The sequence below is a fragment of the Bufo bufo genome, chromosome 6, assembly GCF_905171765.1.
Source record: "Bufo bufo chromosome 6, aBufBuf1.1, whole genome shotgun sequence".
Taxonomy (NCBI): domain Eukaryota; kingdom Metazoa; phylum Chordata; class Amphibia; order Anura; family Bufonidae; genus Bufo; species Bufo bufo.
In genome coordinates, this window is record NC_053394.1 from 70400772 (window position 1) to 70414540 (window position 13769).

General features: G+C 44.7%; 1 protein-coding gene and 1 long non-coding RNA gene across 3 annotated transcripts in view; both read left to right on the forward strand.

Moving 5' to 3' along the window:
• The window catches only part of SUFU (SUFU negative regulator of hedgehog signaling), a 46855-nt gene extending 36479 nt beyond the window's left edge, over positions 1-10376 (forward strand). For both annotated transcript variants that reach the window (XM_040434999.1, XM_040435000.1), the window contains exons 9-12: positions 1245-1379; positions 1604-1742; positions 7687-7755; positions 9717-10376. In XM_040434999.1, the coding sequence (XP_040290933.1) occupies positions 1245-1379; positions 1604-1742; positions 7687-7755; positions 9717-9806 (433 nt within the window). In that variant the 3' untranslated portion in view covers positions 9807-10376. The remainder of the gene's footprint in view (positions 1-1244; positions 1380-1603; positions 1743-7686; positions 7756-9716) is intronic.
• Positions 10377-12764: 2388 nt separating this feature from the next.
• Positions 12765-13769, forward strand: part of LOC121003285 — a 31488-nt gene continuing 30483 nt past the window's right edge. The window contains exon 1 of the long non-coding RNA XR_005779453.1: positions 12765-13063. This is a non-coding gene — a long non-coding RNA (uncharacterized LOC121003285). The remainder of the gene's footprint in view (positions 13064-13769) is intronic.

Genomic DNA, 13769 nt, shown 5'->3' on the forward strand with positions numbered 1-13769 from the left:
AAGGCTTCTAAAGCAAGCATAGCGCGTTGGCTAAAGTCGGCCATTTTTAAAGCCTACAGAGTAATGGTGAAGGAACCTCCCTCTAATCTGAAAGCCCATTCTACCAGGGCAGTATCAACATCCTGGGCAGAAAAGGCATCCACCTCGTTAGATCAAATATGTAAAGCTGCAACCTGGTCCAATCCCCATTCTTTTGTCAAACACTACAGGGTGGATATTGATGCTAGGAGGGACCTCTCATACGGGAGAAAAGTTCTATAAGCGGTTGTCCCACCCTAAGTTATTTATCTGTTAGTTCTCAAAGTAAGGTGCCGTCATGGAGGCGAGGGGAAAAACTGAATTGGTCTTACCGGTAATTCCCTTTTCACGAAGCCTCCATGACGGCACCGCTGCTTTTTTTAATTTGGATGGGAATATAAGTGGTGTGGTCATGGAGGCTACACAGTGCGCATGCTCCAACCCGGCGAGTCCGGCGCGGGATCTCTGCCTGGACCGAAAGATGACACAAGGGAATGGGAGGGCAGGCAGAGGCTGGGGCTCCAACACAGTGAGCGCTGCCCCTGGGCACTTGCAAGTGGTCATCTGCGTATGAATTAAACTTCGTTTTTCACGCTTCTGCAAGTGTAAAGAAAAAGACAAAGGTACTATTACATTCATGTATAGGTGTGCTATAGGACAAGCACTGTATATGGCCATATAGAGGTGACCGACTCCCTTTTAACTGCTCATTTGCATATGGAGTAAAACCTCTCTGTCCAGAATGAAGCAATGATTCATTAAGTGAAAGGTATCGTTACATTCATCTCAGTTAGCCCTGCAAAGCATTGTGGTTGGTGTGGTTTATCAGTGAATTTCCCGGTGACAGACTCCCTGTAAAGGCATCGTTGCTATTGAGACCTCCTTTAAGGGCTCCTGCACATGACCGTATGAATTTTGCGGTCTGCAAAAAAGGCGTGACATCTGTGTTGCATCTGTTGGTGTTTTTTTTGCGGATCCTTTTTTTTTATTTTTTATATATATTGTAACGGCATTTCCTTGTCCGTAAAATGGACAAGAATAGGACATGCTCTATATTTTTGGCGGGGCTGTCAGCATTTTGTTCAAACCCATTTGAAATGAATAGGTCCACATCCTATCTGCAAAAAAAAAGAAAAAACCGACACTGAAACAAAATATGTGCATGAGGCCTAACTGTCATGTTTATCTGTGTATTGGTGATCATTGGATATTTTATGTTTTTAAAGGAGTCGAAAAGATAGCCTGGAAAGTGAAAGTTCTTCAGCCATAATCCCCCACGAATTGATACGCACACGACAACTGGAAAGCGTCCATCTCAAATTTAATCAGGAGTCTGGCGCTCTTATTCCACTTTGTTTAAGGTGATGTTTCATTCTCCGATGTATTGGTTGGTAACTCATTTGCCCCTGTGCAGTCAGATGTGGAAGCGACTGAGTCACTAACTTCAGGCATAATCATTGTTTGTTAGGACGGACTAACGAGACCAACGTTCCATGAAATCGTTCTGTGAAAATATACGTGTTTCAGCACAGACAATGTTTTTGCCCTTCGATTCTCATTTTAACACCACTTCTCCTTAATCTAGGGGTAGACTGTTACACGGACGACACTTTACATATAAAAGTATTACTGGAGACACGGCCATCACTTTTGTGTCTACAGGCGTAGAAGGAGCCTTTGCTACAGAGGAGCATCCTTATGCAGCGCATGGTCCTTGGTTACAGGTAAGAAGTCTTCTCTACATTGGAGGAGGGTTGATGGCGGGGCCTTTATGCATTTACATAGAGCATTAATGATATTAGGGTTGTTGCCAGAGCTTATTTCATGTGCGGATTATTTTTTAAATTTTTTTTTTAAGTACTGCACAAATGATTATTATGGTCATTACTGCACTTGTTTCCTGTATGGAAATCCTCAAATAATGACCTATTGATGGTATATGAGAATTGGAGCTAAGAACCAAAAAAACTAAATATGAAAAGGCAAATTTATTATTTATTTTTTATTTAATTTTTTTCCCCTGTTTTGTGCCTTTTTCTGTTTGCCCTGTGTACATATATAAATTGCACTCTGAATATAACATAAGGCTAGGGGGTACAACTTGGCGTGCATGTCTAGATATATTGGATTAATGGGACCAGTCATTACTCTGCTTTGTCCTTGGAAAGAGCTTTCTGTGCTACTTGGTCCTTAGGGTACTTTCACACTTGCGTTTTTCTTTCCCGGCACGGAGTTCCGTCCTAGGGGCTCAATACCGGAAAAGAACTGATCAGTTTTATCCCCTTGCGTTCTGAATGGAGAGTAATCCTTTCAGGATGTCTTCAGTTCAGTCTTTTTGACTGATCAGGACAGAGATAAAACCGCAGTATGCTACGGTTTTATCTCCGGCGCAAAAAACTGAACACTTGCCTAAATGCCGGATCCGCCATTTTTTTCCTATAGGAATGTATTGGTGCCGGATCCAGCATTCAAAATGCCAGTAAAAATGCTGCATCCGTTTTTCCGGATGACACCTGAAAGACTCTTCCGGCAGTTCAATGCATTTGTAAGATGGATCAGGATCCTGAGCAGTCTTATAAATGCCATCAGTTGGCATACGTTTTGACGGATCCAGCAGGCATTTCCGGCGATGGAACTGCTTGCCGGATAACTCTGCCGCAAGTGTGAAAGTACCCTTAGTGGTGCTCTTGCATGCTAGGTTGCAGTGCATTCCTGTGTGGATCAAACAGTCTATACTTATAAAAGATACTGTAGCAACGTGGAGAATACTGAGGAGACGGTATTGGTTATCTTATAGAATATCTAAACCTCTTCCGCTGTGGAATAATCAGGAGTTCGTGCAGGGACATACCAATAGTCAGACATCTGCTTCATGACTCGGAACCCAGATGGCTCTGTGGTGAGGAGCTGATGGCTAAATTTACTTTACTCCCCTTCCAGAATATTCAATCTGCCCAGGTTAGAGCAGCTATAACATCGAATCTAGTAGTAGTGCACCAAAACATCCTAGATAAAATTCTGGAACTGGGAGAGGGTAAGTTGTCAGTAGGGATCAACCGATATTGATTTATTTTTTAGGGCCGATACCGATAATTTGTGAATTTTCAGGCCGATAGCCAATAATTTATACCGATATTCTGGGAATTTTCATTTTTGATAAAAAAAAAAATTCCTGTGCAAATCTGCTGAAAATTTTTGTTTATTGTTAACGTGTATATATTTTTTTGTAAATCTTTTTCATTTATACTTAATATTTTTGTGGTTTTTTTTTTTTTTCTGTTTTGTTTTACTAACTTTTAGCCCCCTTAGGGACTAGAACCCTTGTCCTATTCACCCTGATAGATCTCTATCAGGGTGAATAGGATCTCACACTGTCCCTGCTGCTCTGTGCTTTGTGCACACAGCAGCAGGGAGCTGAACATGGCAGCCAGGGCTTCAGTAGTGTCCTGGCTGCCATGGTAACCGATCGGAGCCCCAGGATTACACTGCTGGGGCTCCTATCGGAGGAGCAGCGGAGAGGGGATCCTGTGGCCACTGCCACCAATGATTAATACTGGGTGGGGGGGCGCACTGCGCCACCAATGTTTTTACTATTGGGATGGGGGGCGCACTGCGCCACCAATGATTAATACTAGGGGGCTTGGGGGGGGGGGGGGGGGCGCACTGCGCCACCAATGAAGATAAGTCTCTCATTCATATACAGGAGGCGGGAGCTGGCTGCAGAATCACATAGCCGGCTCCCGACCTCTATGAGTGGTAGCTGCGATCCGCGGCACCTAAGGGGTTAACTACCGCAGATCGCAGCTACAGCTCATAGAGGTCGGGAGCCGGCTATGTGATTCTGCAGCCAGCTCCCGCCTCCTGTATATGAATTAATGAAAGACTCATCTTCATTGGTGGCGCAGTGCGCCACAGCCCCTCCCCTCCTCTTGTCTTCTCTCCTCTCATTGGCGGCAGCAGCAGCACAGGGGGAGGAGACACGGCTTCCTTCTCCCCTGTGCTGCGGAGGGAACACTGAGAGCAGCGCATTCTGTGTTCCTAATACGTTATCGGTATATCGGCAAAATAGATGCCGATAACGTTCAAAATCCTGAATATCGGCCGATAATATCGGTAAAACCGATAATCGGTCGATCCCTAGTTGTCAGTGTCTTCTATCTATTATAGAATGCAAAAGGAAAGAACCCAAAGTCAAAGGCAGTGGGAATTCAAAAATTGGGCTGAACAAATAGGAGATGGGAATATAGATCAGAAAATACAAAAAGGATGGATGCGGGTAAGAAGTCCTATCCTAAATGAAGCTTGGTGGGATACTCCAATTTTACACAGAGCCATCTTTGGTTTTAATATACCCCCGCACCCAGATAGACCTGACCGTAAAACAAATTGCCCTAAATGTGGCAAAAGTTACACTGACCTAGATCATAGGCTCTGGACATGTCCGAAGAGCAAGCAGCTCTGGGAGGGGGTGGCGAGGATGGTTAGAGATATGGGGGCAGAGGGTAGAATTTCTTCCCCCAACTTTTTCTATTTCATTTTGAGGAGGGGGAGAGATGGCAGAGGTCTCTGCCCCAGTCTGTTCTACTCGATCTGCATGGTGACCAAAAGATGTATATTGCAGAGGTGGCTGCAAACGGAGATGCCTACAATATCCACTATTGTGGAGCAGCTAAAAAGATTGTTGCATATTGAGCTCCCAGATACAATGCGATCCAAAGATGGACAAAGGGGCTTTTTCAGAAATGGAGAAGTTTTATTGCCACATATATGTCAGACTCAGAAATGCAACATATACTGCAGCCTTTCTCTTTGACAGACTGGTATCTGGTGGAGCAGATGAGGGGGAGGCTGGGTAGGTTGCTCCTACAGGATATTGATATCAGAAATGGGCAGAGAGATCCCTGAAAAGGATGCCCCCTAGTGGGGAATTGGATAAGCACTTGCACAACTGTTAAGCTGACTTTGGACTCTATTGATGTGCTGACGTGTACCCCATTAATATGTGACATTTTTTAGAGGTCAGTCGATCTTTTGTAAGTGACCTTGTTTAGTGACTGTTTTGGATTCTGTATATCTTATTTCTCAGTGATAATGTTTTAGGGTCTGCGTACAATAATACAATAAAAAAATAAAAAAATAACATAAGGCAGGTCCAGATGTCATGGAATATGCTGCAAATCTGCAGAAGAACCCACGTTATGTGCAGATTCCATTGCTGATTTTGCAGATTTCATGCTATTGAATTGCAAAGGGTGAATAGTGTGGATTTAAAAATAAATTCTGCTACATGTGGATGGGATTTTCAGAACCCTATCCACCTGTATCGTATTGTACATCTTTTCACAGTAAGTGGGATCTGACTGTGCACGTTAGAAATAACATGTTTCTTAAAACACGTCACCCAGTGTCTCCCATATTTATCCATGTGCACTCGGTGCAGCTACCTGTGTGTCGCAGTTGAAATTGCATTTTTAGGTCTGAAGAAATTGCTAGTTAATGCTACTTTTACACTAGCGGCAGGACGGATCCGACAGGCTGTTCACTCTGTCTGATCCGTCCTGCCACTATTTCGCCGGACTGCGGCTCCGTCCCCATTGACTATAATGGGGACAGGGGCGGAGCTCCGGCGCAGCATGGCGAGAGGCCGTCGGACTAAAAGTACTGCATGTCCGACTTTTTAGTCCGGTGACCTCTCACCGCGCAATGCCATGCTGCACCAGAGCTCCGCCCCCATCCCCATTATAGTAAATGGGGAAGCAGCGGAAGTCCGACGGCACGGTGAAATAGCAGCAGGACGGATCCGACAGGGTGAACAGCCTGTCGGATCCGTCCTGCCGCTAGTGTGAAAGTACCCTAAGGCATATGTCCCAGACATACAGGGCACATTTTTAGAAAATATATTGTTGAAAACTAGTGCATTTTATTTTTATAAAGCATACGGCCATCATTTTGGTATTTGTGTTTTGTGGCCTGCATTTATTTATTTTTTGTTCTGGGGGGAGCGGTCTAACCCACCCCTGCCGTTTTTTTTTACCTATAAAAAAAAAAAAGCCAAAAATGCTAGAATAGCTGCAAGTGTGTTATTTTTGTTCAGTACCTCCCAGTTTTTCTGGCTTTTTTTTTTTTTTTTTTTTTCTCCCTTCTTCCTCCACTATTGTTTGCCTACTAGCATTTTCTTCATGGTATTTTTTCCCCTATAAAGAAGGTGCCAAGTCGCTTGTTTGTCCTGGTTCATATTTCACATAGACCTTCAGCTAACATCTGGAGTTGGGGTTTACTGCTGGCGCAAAAAAAAAAAAAAGCACAAAGGGCTTAAAGAGGACCTTTCACCGATTTCTTACCCTATGAACTAAGTATAAAGACATGTGGAGCGGCGCCCGGGGATCTCTCTGCACTTACTATTATCCCCGGGCGCCGCTCCGTTCTCCCGCTATGTCCTCCGGTATCTCCGCTCACTAAGTTATGGTAGGCGGAGTCTGCCCTAGCGCTGGCCAATCGCATTGCAGAGCTCACAGCCTGGGAGAAAATAACCTCCCAGGCTGTGAGCTCTGCGCTGCGATTGGCCAGCGCTAGGGCAGACTCCGCCTACCATAACTTAGGGACTGGTATCTCCGCCTACTATAACTTAGTGAGCGGAGATACCGGAGGACATGGCAGGAGAACGGAGCAGCGCCCGGGGATAATAGTAAGTGCAGTGAGATCCCCGGGCGCCGCTCTACATATCTGTATAGTTAGTTCATAGGGTAAGAATCGGTGAAAGGTCCTCTTTAAAGTATAGAAAAATGCCAACAAAAGCCTACATGTGAAAGCTCCCAAAAAGTGTTTTTCTGATTAGAAGTTCAAATTTGTAGAAATGTTACACCATTTTTCCTTATTGGAAAACCATTGGGTCAGTAACACTGAGACTAATGTCAGTGCCATAGAAAAAAAATTACTCTTAGGGCTCATACTCATTAACTTATTTTCTTTCTGCATCCCTTCCATGTTCTTTTTTTTTTTTTTTTTTTTATGCGGACCGTTTATTTCAATGGGTCCACACAAAAAAACTGAAGTTACTCCGTGCGCATTCTTTTTCCGTGTGTCCGTTCCGGAAAGAGTTAGAACATCTCCTATTATTGTCCACATTACGGACAAGGATAGGACTGTTCTATTAGGGGCCAGCACCCTGACATCGGCCATATTTTTGGCGGACCAAAAGAAATACATATGGTCATGTGCGTGAGCCCTTAGGGTGCATTCACATGTAGATGTTTTATGGTGTTTTTCAGCACTTATTTAGTAGCTTTTTTTTTTTTTGCACTTCCGGATTTTGTTGCATTGTTTATTTGTAAAAATGCCTGCTCCATAAATTAGCTGAAGGTCTATGAGAATTATGAAATGCAGGACATGCAAGCGTTTTTACCATCTCCTTTTATAGGAGCAAAATTCCTAGACAAAAAACGTCATCCATACATTTGTTTAGGGGGAAATAAAGTCAAAAATGACATAAAAAAAAACGCTGTTTGGGGAAAAAAAGCCAACTGTTTCTAGACACAATTTGTGTGTGAAAAAAGCCGTACAAAGAAAACCCTGCTGTAAAGCCTTCCATTACTTCTGAAAGTGCGATCAAATGTTTTACCAATTACGTAGAAGACAGAATAAAAGGCTCGCTCCGTTTTATCTCCTCAGATTTTGTTGACAGAGGAGTTGGTGGAAAGGATGCTGGAAGACTTAGAAGATTTAAGCTCTCCAGAGGAAGTAAGTTCTCCTTGGCCCATAGAGGCGGGGGGTGAAGGGTTCCTGGAAAGGGCCAGACTTAGTTCTGCAGCCCTAGATTTTCAACATCAAACAGGGGAACTCGCTGGAGTGTGCCGTTTCCTGCATTCACAATGATTCATTTATTAACTCCAGGCCTGTAATCTAGTGAAGATCAGAATACAGTGCACACAGGGAAAATACAGGCCAAGTTCTAGCATGTAATCACTTGAACGTATCTACAGAATAAGCCAATTCAGCCTTGCATGTACCAGAACAGGTTTAGGTTTTATGTGAATATCTCTTGGGGGACTTTTTGGGTTTGTATAGGTTTTCATGCATTGACTGCTAACAGAGGTAATGCAGATAGCAAGCAGCTGAAACACAATGTATACTACAGACTTGTAGAACTTTTTCATTGTACATTGACTTTCTCATGTAGTCTGTTCATATCCAGAGAATGAAAATGGGGCAGATGCTTCTTATAGGATGCAACTGCACCCAGTGTAAGCGGTCCTCTGTGAGCCAAATGAATATCAGCAATGGCACAGATCTCTCCATTCATGATGGTGTGCTTCAGCGTGTCAGCGTAGGTAAACCTGTTTCAGCCTGGAATTCTGGCTCGGGTTGGAATTAAAGGGGTTCTGCACTTTCATTTAACTGATGATCTATCCTCTGGATAGATCATCAGCTTCTGATCGGTGGGGGTCCGACACACGGGACCCCCTGCGATTAGCTATTTGAGAAGGCAGCAGCGCCGCGGCCTTCTCACTGTTTACCGCCGGCCCGCTGACGTCACGACTAGTATCAACTAGCGTGGGCGGGGCTAAGCTCTGTTCACTTGAATGGAGCTTAGCCCCGCCCACGCTAGTTGATACTAGTCGTGACGTCAGCGGGCCGGCGGTAAACAGTGAGAAGGCCGCGGCGCATACATTTCCGGAGATGGCTAAGTACAAGGGGGTATTGCAGTTGTTTGACGTTATCCCCTGTGGATAGAGGACAGCATCAAACAACTGGCATAACCTTTTAATTTATGACGAGCCACAAGCCTCATCGTAAATGAGGTGCCTCTTCTGCCAGTTCATGTACCTAGTTTGTCATTTGTGCCAGTTTCCAGGCATACAGGTTAGTAACTTTAAATATAACCCTTAAAATATAATATACTTAATTTTATCTTCTAAAAAGCGATATCCCAATATAACTAAAGTAACGGTCAAACCCATCTAATGTATGCAGTGTACACAATAGATGCTAAATGACGATAGAGGTACATATCTAGCTATAGGGTGTGGAATACTTTCCCTAAAGTTACCCTATCATTAGACTCGGCCCAGAGACGACCCCTGATGGTGGGGGACGCTGTCCTCGTGCCATGACCCTAATGGGTTCTCGTACCCTATACACCCTTACTGACACTGGACGGGTCAGCATACCCTCTGGGCTGAGTCTAATCATAGGGTAACTTTAGGGAAAGTATTCCACACCCTATAGCTAGATATGTACCTCCATCATCATTTAGCATCTATTGTGTACACTGCATACATTAGATGGGTTTTGACCGTCACTTTAGTTATATTGGGATATTGCTTTTTAGAAAATAAAATAAAGTATATTGTATTTTAAGGGTGTTTTTTTTTTTTTTTTGCTGGAAATTTGTGTTTGGACTCGATAACTCAGTTATAGGACACTTGATATTGGTAAATTGCTGGAATTTTTGTAAATTTTCCAGAACTGATGGCCCTGTCACGTTCCACTCTACAGGGTCGAGGGCGGAGTAAAAACACAGAATGCGCCTAAAGTTAGGTGCACGGGTGTTTTTAAAAACTCTCAAAATTGGGCTGTGCAACTTTTGCACGCCAAAAACTGCTATGGGCAACTAAGCCAGTTTTCATTTTCCCCAAATCTTACGTCAAAAAGTGTTGTGTGGGTTGTCCATTGATCGCCTTGCATTTTCTTACATCCAGATTAAATTGCCAAAGGAATACAGCTGGCCGGAAAAGAAGCTAAAGATCTCCATTCTCCCCGACACAGTGTTTGATAATCCGCTGCCTTGAGGAGCAGACAAGGATGTAAAGTACTCTTCAACGTTCAGCAAAGGCTATTGCTGTAAACCAAAGGAAAGCAATTACTGCACAACCGCGACGTAAAGAGACGAGCGGCACAGAAAGATGCTTGTGTGACAATTCTACCCCCCCACGCCCCGTAATAAAGGACATGCTGGTGTGTCCCTCCGACGGGCAGCCCGCCTTGCATTATCAGAACCTCGTTACACACCAAGTAGGCAACCAATATTTGACTGTAGGTGCCATCTGACGCTGTATGTTCCAGAGAATTGAAGTTATGACACTGGAACCCACTGCTAGTTAGACCGCCAACTACACCAACGTTCCTTCGCTTCATCGTCCACCGCCACAGTGTTAAATGGCTAAGAGTTTAGTTCATTTTGATAATGAGCAATGCATGGTGGAAGGGAAGGAGAATTGCTATAGCTATGTTCTTCCATTACTTTGAGAGGAGCAAGTCAATTTTAACAAACCGATTTGTCTCATCGGCAGGTGGGCACTTCTTCACCTGTGGGGTGGGCAGTCCCCACAGGTGAAGAAGTGCCCACCTGCCACAAGATTGACAGGCTGGACATTTACCCTGGACCTGACAATGTCCTACCTGCGCCGGTGTTCAGATTAGCAGAGCGAGGGCAGAGGCTCTACTTTGGCCTCAGAGCAGTGCCTGTGCCCACGCTCTGCTAATCTGAGCAGTGACGCGGGCAGGAAAGTGTCAGGGGGTGGGCTAAGTGTCCAGCCCTGTCAATCTTGCGGGAGGTGGAGGCTTCTTCACCTGCAGGGACCGCCCCCTACAGGTGAAGTCCTGCCGATGAGACAAATCGTTTTGTTACAATCTATTCGCTCATCTCTAATTCCTTTCCACTATTCATGCCAATTGAATATACACTGCTCAAAAAAATAAAGGGAACACAAAAATAACACATCCTAGATCTGAATTAATTAAATATTCATCTGAAATACTTTGTTCTTTACATAGTTGAATGTGCTGACAACAAAATCACACAAAAAAAAGAAATGGAAATCAAATTTTTTAACCCATGGAGGTCTGGATTTGGAGTCACCCTCAAAATTTAAGTGGAAAAACACACTACAGGCTGATCCAACTTTGATGTAATGTCCTTAAATCAAGTCAAAATGAGGCTCAGTAGGGTGTGTGGCCTCCACATGCCTGTATGACCTCCCTACAACGCCTGTGCATGCTCCTGATGAGGTGGCGGACAGTCTCCTGAGGGATCTCCTCCCAAGCCTGGACTAAAGCATCTGCCAACTCCTGGACAGTCTGTGGTGCAACGTGACGTTGGTGGATAGAGCGAGACGTGATGTCCCTGATGTGCTCAATTGGATTCAGGTGTGGGGAACGGGCGGGCCAGTCCATAGCATCAATGCCTTCATCTTGCAGGAACTGCTGACACACTCCAGCCACATGAGGTCTAGCATTGTCTTGCATTAGAAGGAACTCAGGCTACCTCTGGCGAGCACATGGAGGGCTGTGCGGCCCTCCAAAGAAATGCCATCCCACACCATTACTGACCTAATGCCAAACCGGTCATGCTGGAGGATGTTGCAGGCAGCAGAACGTTCTCCACGGCGTCTCCAGACTCTGTCACGTCTGTCACATGTGCTCAGTGTGAACCTGCTTTCATCTGTGAAGAGCACAGGGCGCCAGTGGCGAATTTGCCAATCTTGGTGTTTTCTGGCAAATGCCAAACGTCCTGCACGGTGTTGGGCTGTAAGCACAACCCCCACCTGTGGACTTCGGGCCCTCATTTCACCCTCATGGAGTCTGTTTCTGACCGTTTGAGCAGACACATGCACATTTGTGGCCTGCTGGAGGTCATTTTGCAGGGCTCTGGCAGTGCTCCTCCTGTTCCTCCTTGCACAAAGGCGGAGGTAGCGGTCCTGCTGCTGGGTTGTTGCCCTCCTACGGCCTCCTCCACGTCTCCTGATGTACTGGCCTGTCTCCTGGTAGCGCCTCCATGCTCTGGACACTACGCTGACAGACACAGAAAACCTTCTTGCCACAGCTCGCATTGATGTGCCATCCGGGATAAGCTGCACTACCTGAGCCACTTGTGTGGGTTGTAGACTCCGTCTCCTGCTACCACTAGAGTGAAAGCACCGCCAGCATTCAAAAGTGACCAAAACATCAGCCAGGAAGCATAGGAACTGAGAAGTGGTCAGGTCACCACCTGCAGAACCACTCCTTTATTGGGGGTGTCTTGCTAATTGCCTATAATTTCCACCTGTTGTCTATCCCATTTGCACAACAGCATGTGAAATTGATTGTCACTCAGTGTTGCTTCCTAAGTGGACAGTTTTATTTCACAGAAGTGTGATTGACTTGCAGTTACATTGTGTTGTTTAGGTGTTCCCTTTATTTTTTTGAGCAGTGTATTAGGTAGGACTCACGTGGCAATAAGTGCACGCACGTAGCTTACTTTGTATGCCTCTATGCAGACTCCATGTATTTGCACGACATGCAGCTCCTCCTCTGTATTTTCTATACACATCCTGTCCGGATGACCACCTCTTGAGTATGTGGCTGCATGCACGGGAGGGTCTATCTAACAGAAGATACACCGAAGTGTTTCAAGTACAGATAGAGTACTATTTTGACAGGCGTAACACGACAAAAGCACCCTAAAGTGACCATCCTGACGCAATGGGTGTCAAAATATGCTGGCTACACCTATATACGTTTCGCCATTCTGTTTCCTGATGCAACAATTCTATGAAACGTTAATGTTTAACTTTGATTTGCTTCAAAGAACTAGACGTGACTCTTAATGTCCTGAGTTAATAGTTAAGGAGCCCTCGCTGAAGATTCTCAGGGTATGTTCACATGGCTAAAATTTGCCACTGATTCAGCAGCAGAAAACGGGCGTATTCAGCTGCTAAATCCACGTTTAAAACTCCACCAACCGTTTCCCTTGACTTTAATGTTAAAAACTCCACCTTGTGCACACCATGTAAAATGGTAGAGGTTTGTTTTTCTTTCAGTTTTTGACTTGAAAAATGCTTGAGAAGTAACAGATTTGATTGCGGATTTTATAGAGGTGAAGGGGGAAGAAGAAGAATCTTTATTTCCATAGCGCCAACATATTCTGCAGCACTTTACAATCAGGGGTTCATGTACAAACGGTCATAAATAACATGGCAACATACATGTCAATATTTACAACAAGAATGCGGACCCTGCTCTCAAGAGCTTACAATCTATGAGGAGATAGGGGTGATAGAAAAGGTAAGTGCTTGTTTTGTACAATGGTCCGGCCATGTTGGGAAAATAGGGCAGTAGATATAAAGCTTCATGAGTCGGTCACCAGCCGATATATGAAGTGCTAGAAGAAGATAAACCTCAACCAAAAAGTTTTCTAATACTCTTGTAAAACCTCTGCCAAACTAGAAATCTTCCACCAAAAGCAACCTGTTTTCAGCTAGTAATCTGCTACTGATAAATTTTATTTTTATTTTATTTATTTTTTCCTGCCTATTTTGCCTTGCAAACTTAGCCTCAGTTTTTCGAGTGGCTACAAAGAACTTTTCTCTCTTGGGAGGATCCCATCTGCAAAGACAGTCTGTTATTTCTCAGTAAGAGCTGTGTAAGGCTACATGCACACGAGCGTTGTGTGTTTTGCAGTCCGCAAAACACGGATGCGGACAGCGCACGGAGTGCAGTCCGCATCTTTTGCGGCCCCATTGCAGTGAATGGGTCCGCACCCGAGCCGTCAAAACTGCGGACCAAAACACCGCCCGTGTGCATGAGGCCTAATTCATCATTTTCCCGGTAGAGGCACTGCATGCACATTGACCACTTGCAGCTGGGTTGCCCGATAGATCACCGTTGATCGCTGAGGTACTCTTTTAAATCGGTTTAATGTCGTGGGGACCCTCAAACAAAACTGACTTGTTTGTGCACATGAAACTGTACTTTATCAAACTTGCAGCATAACC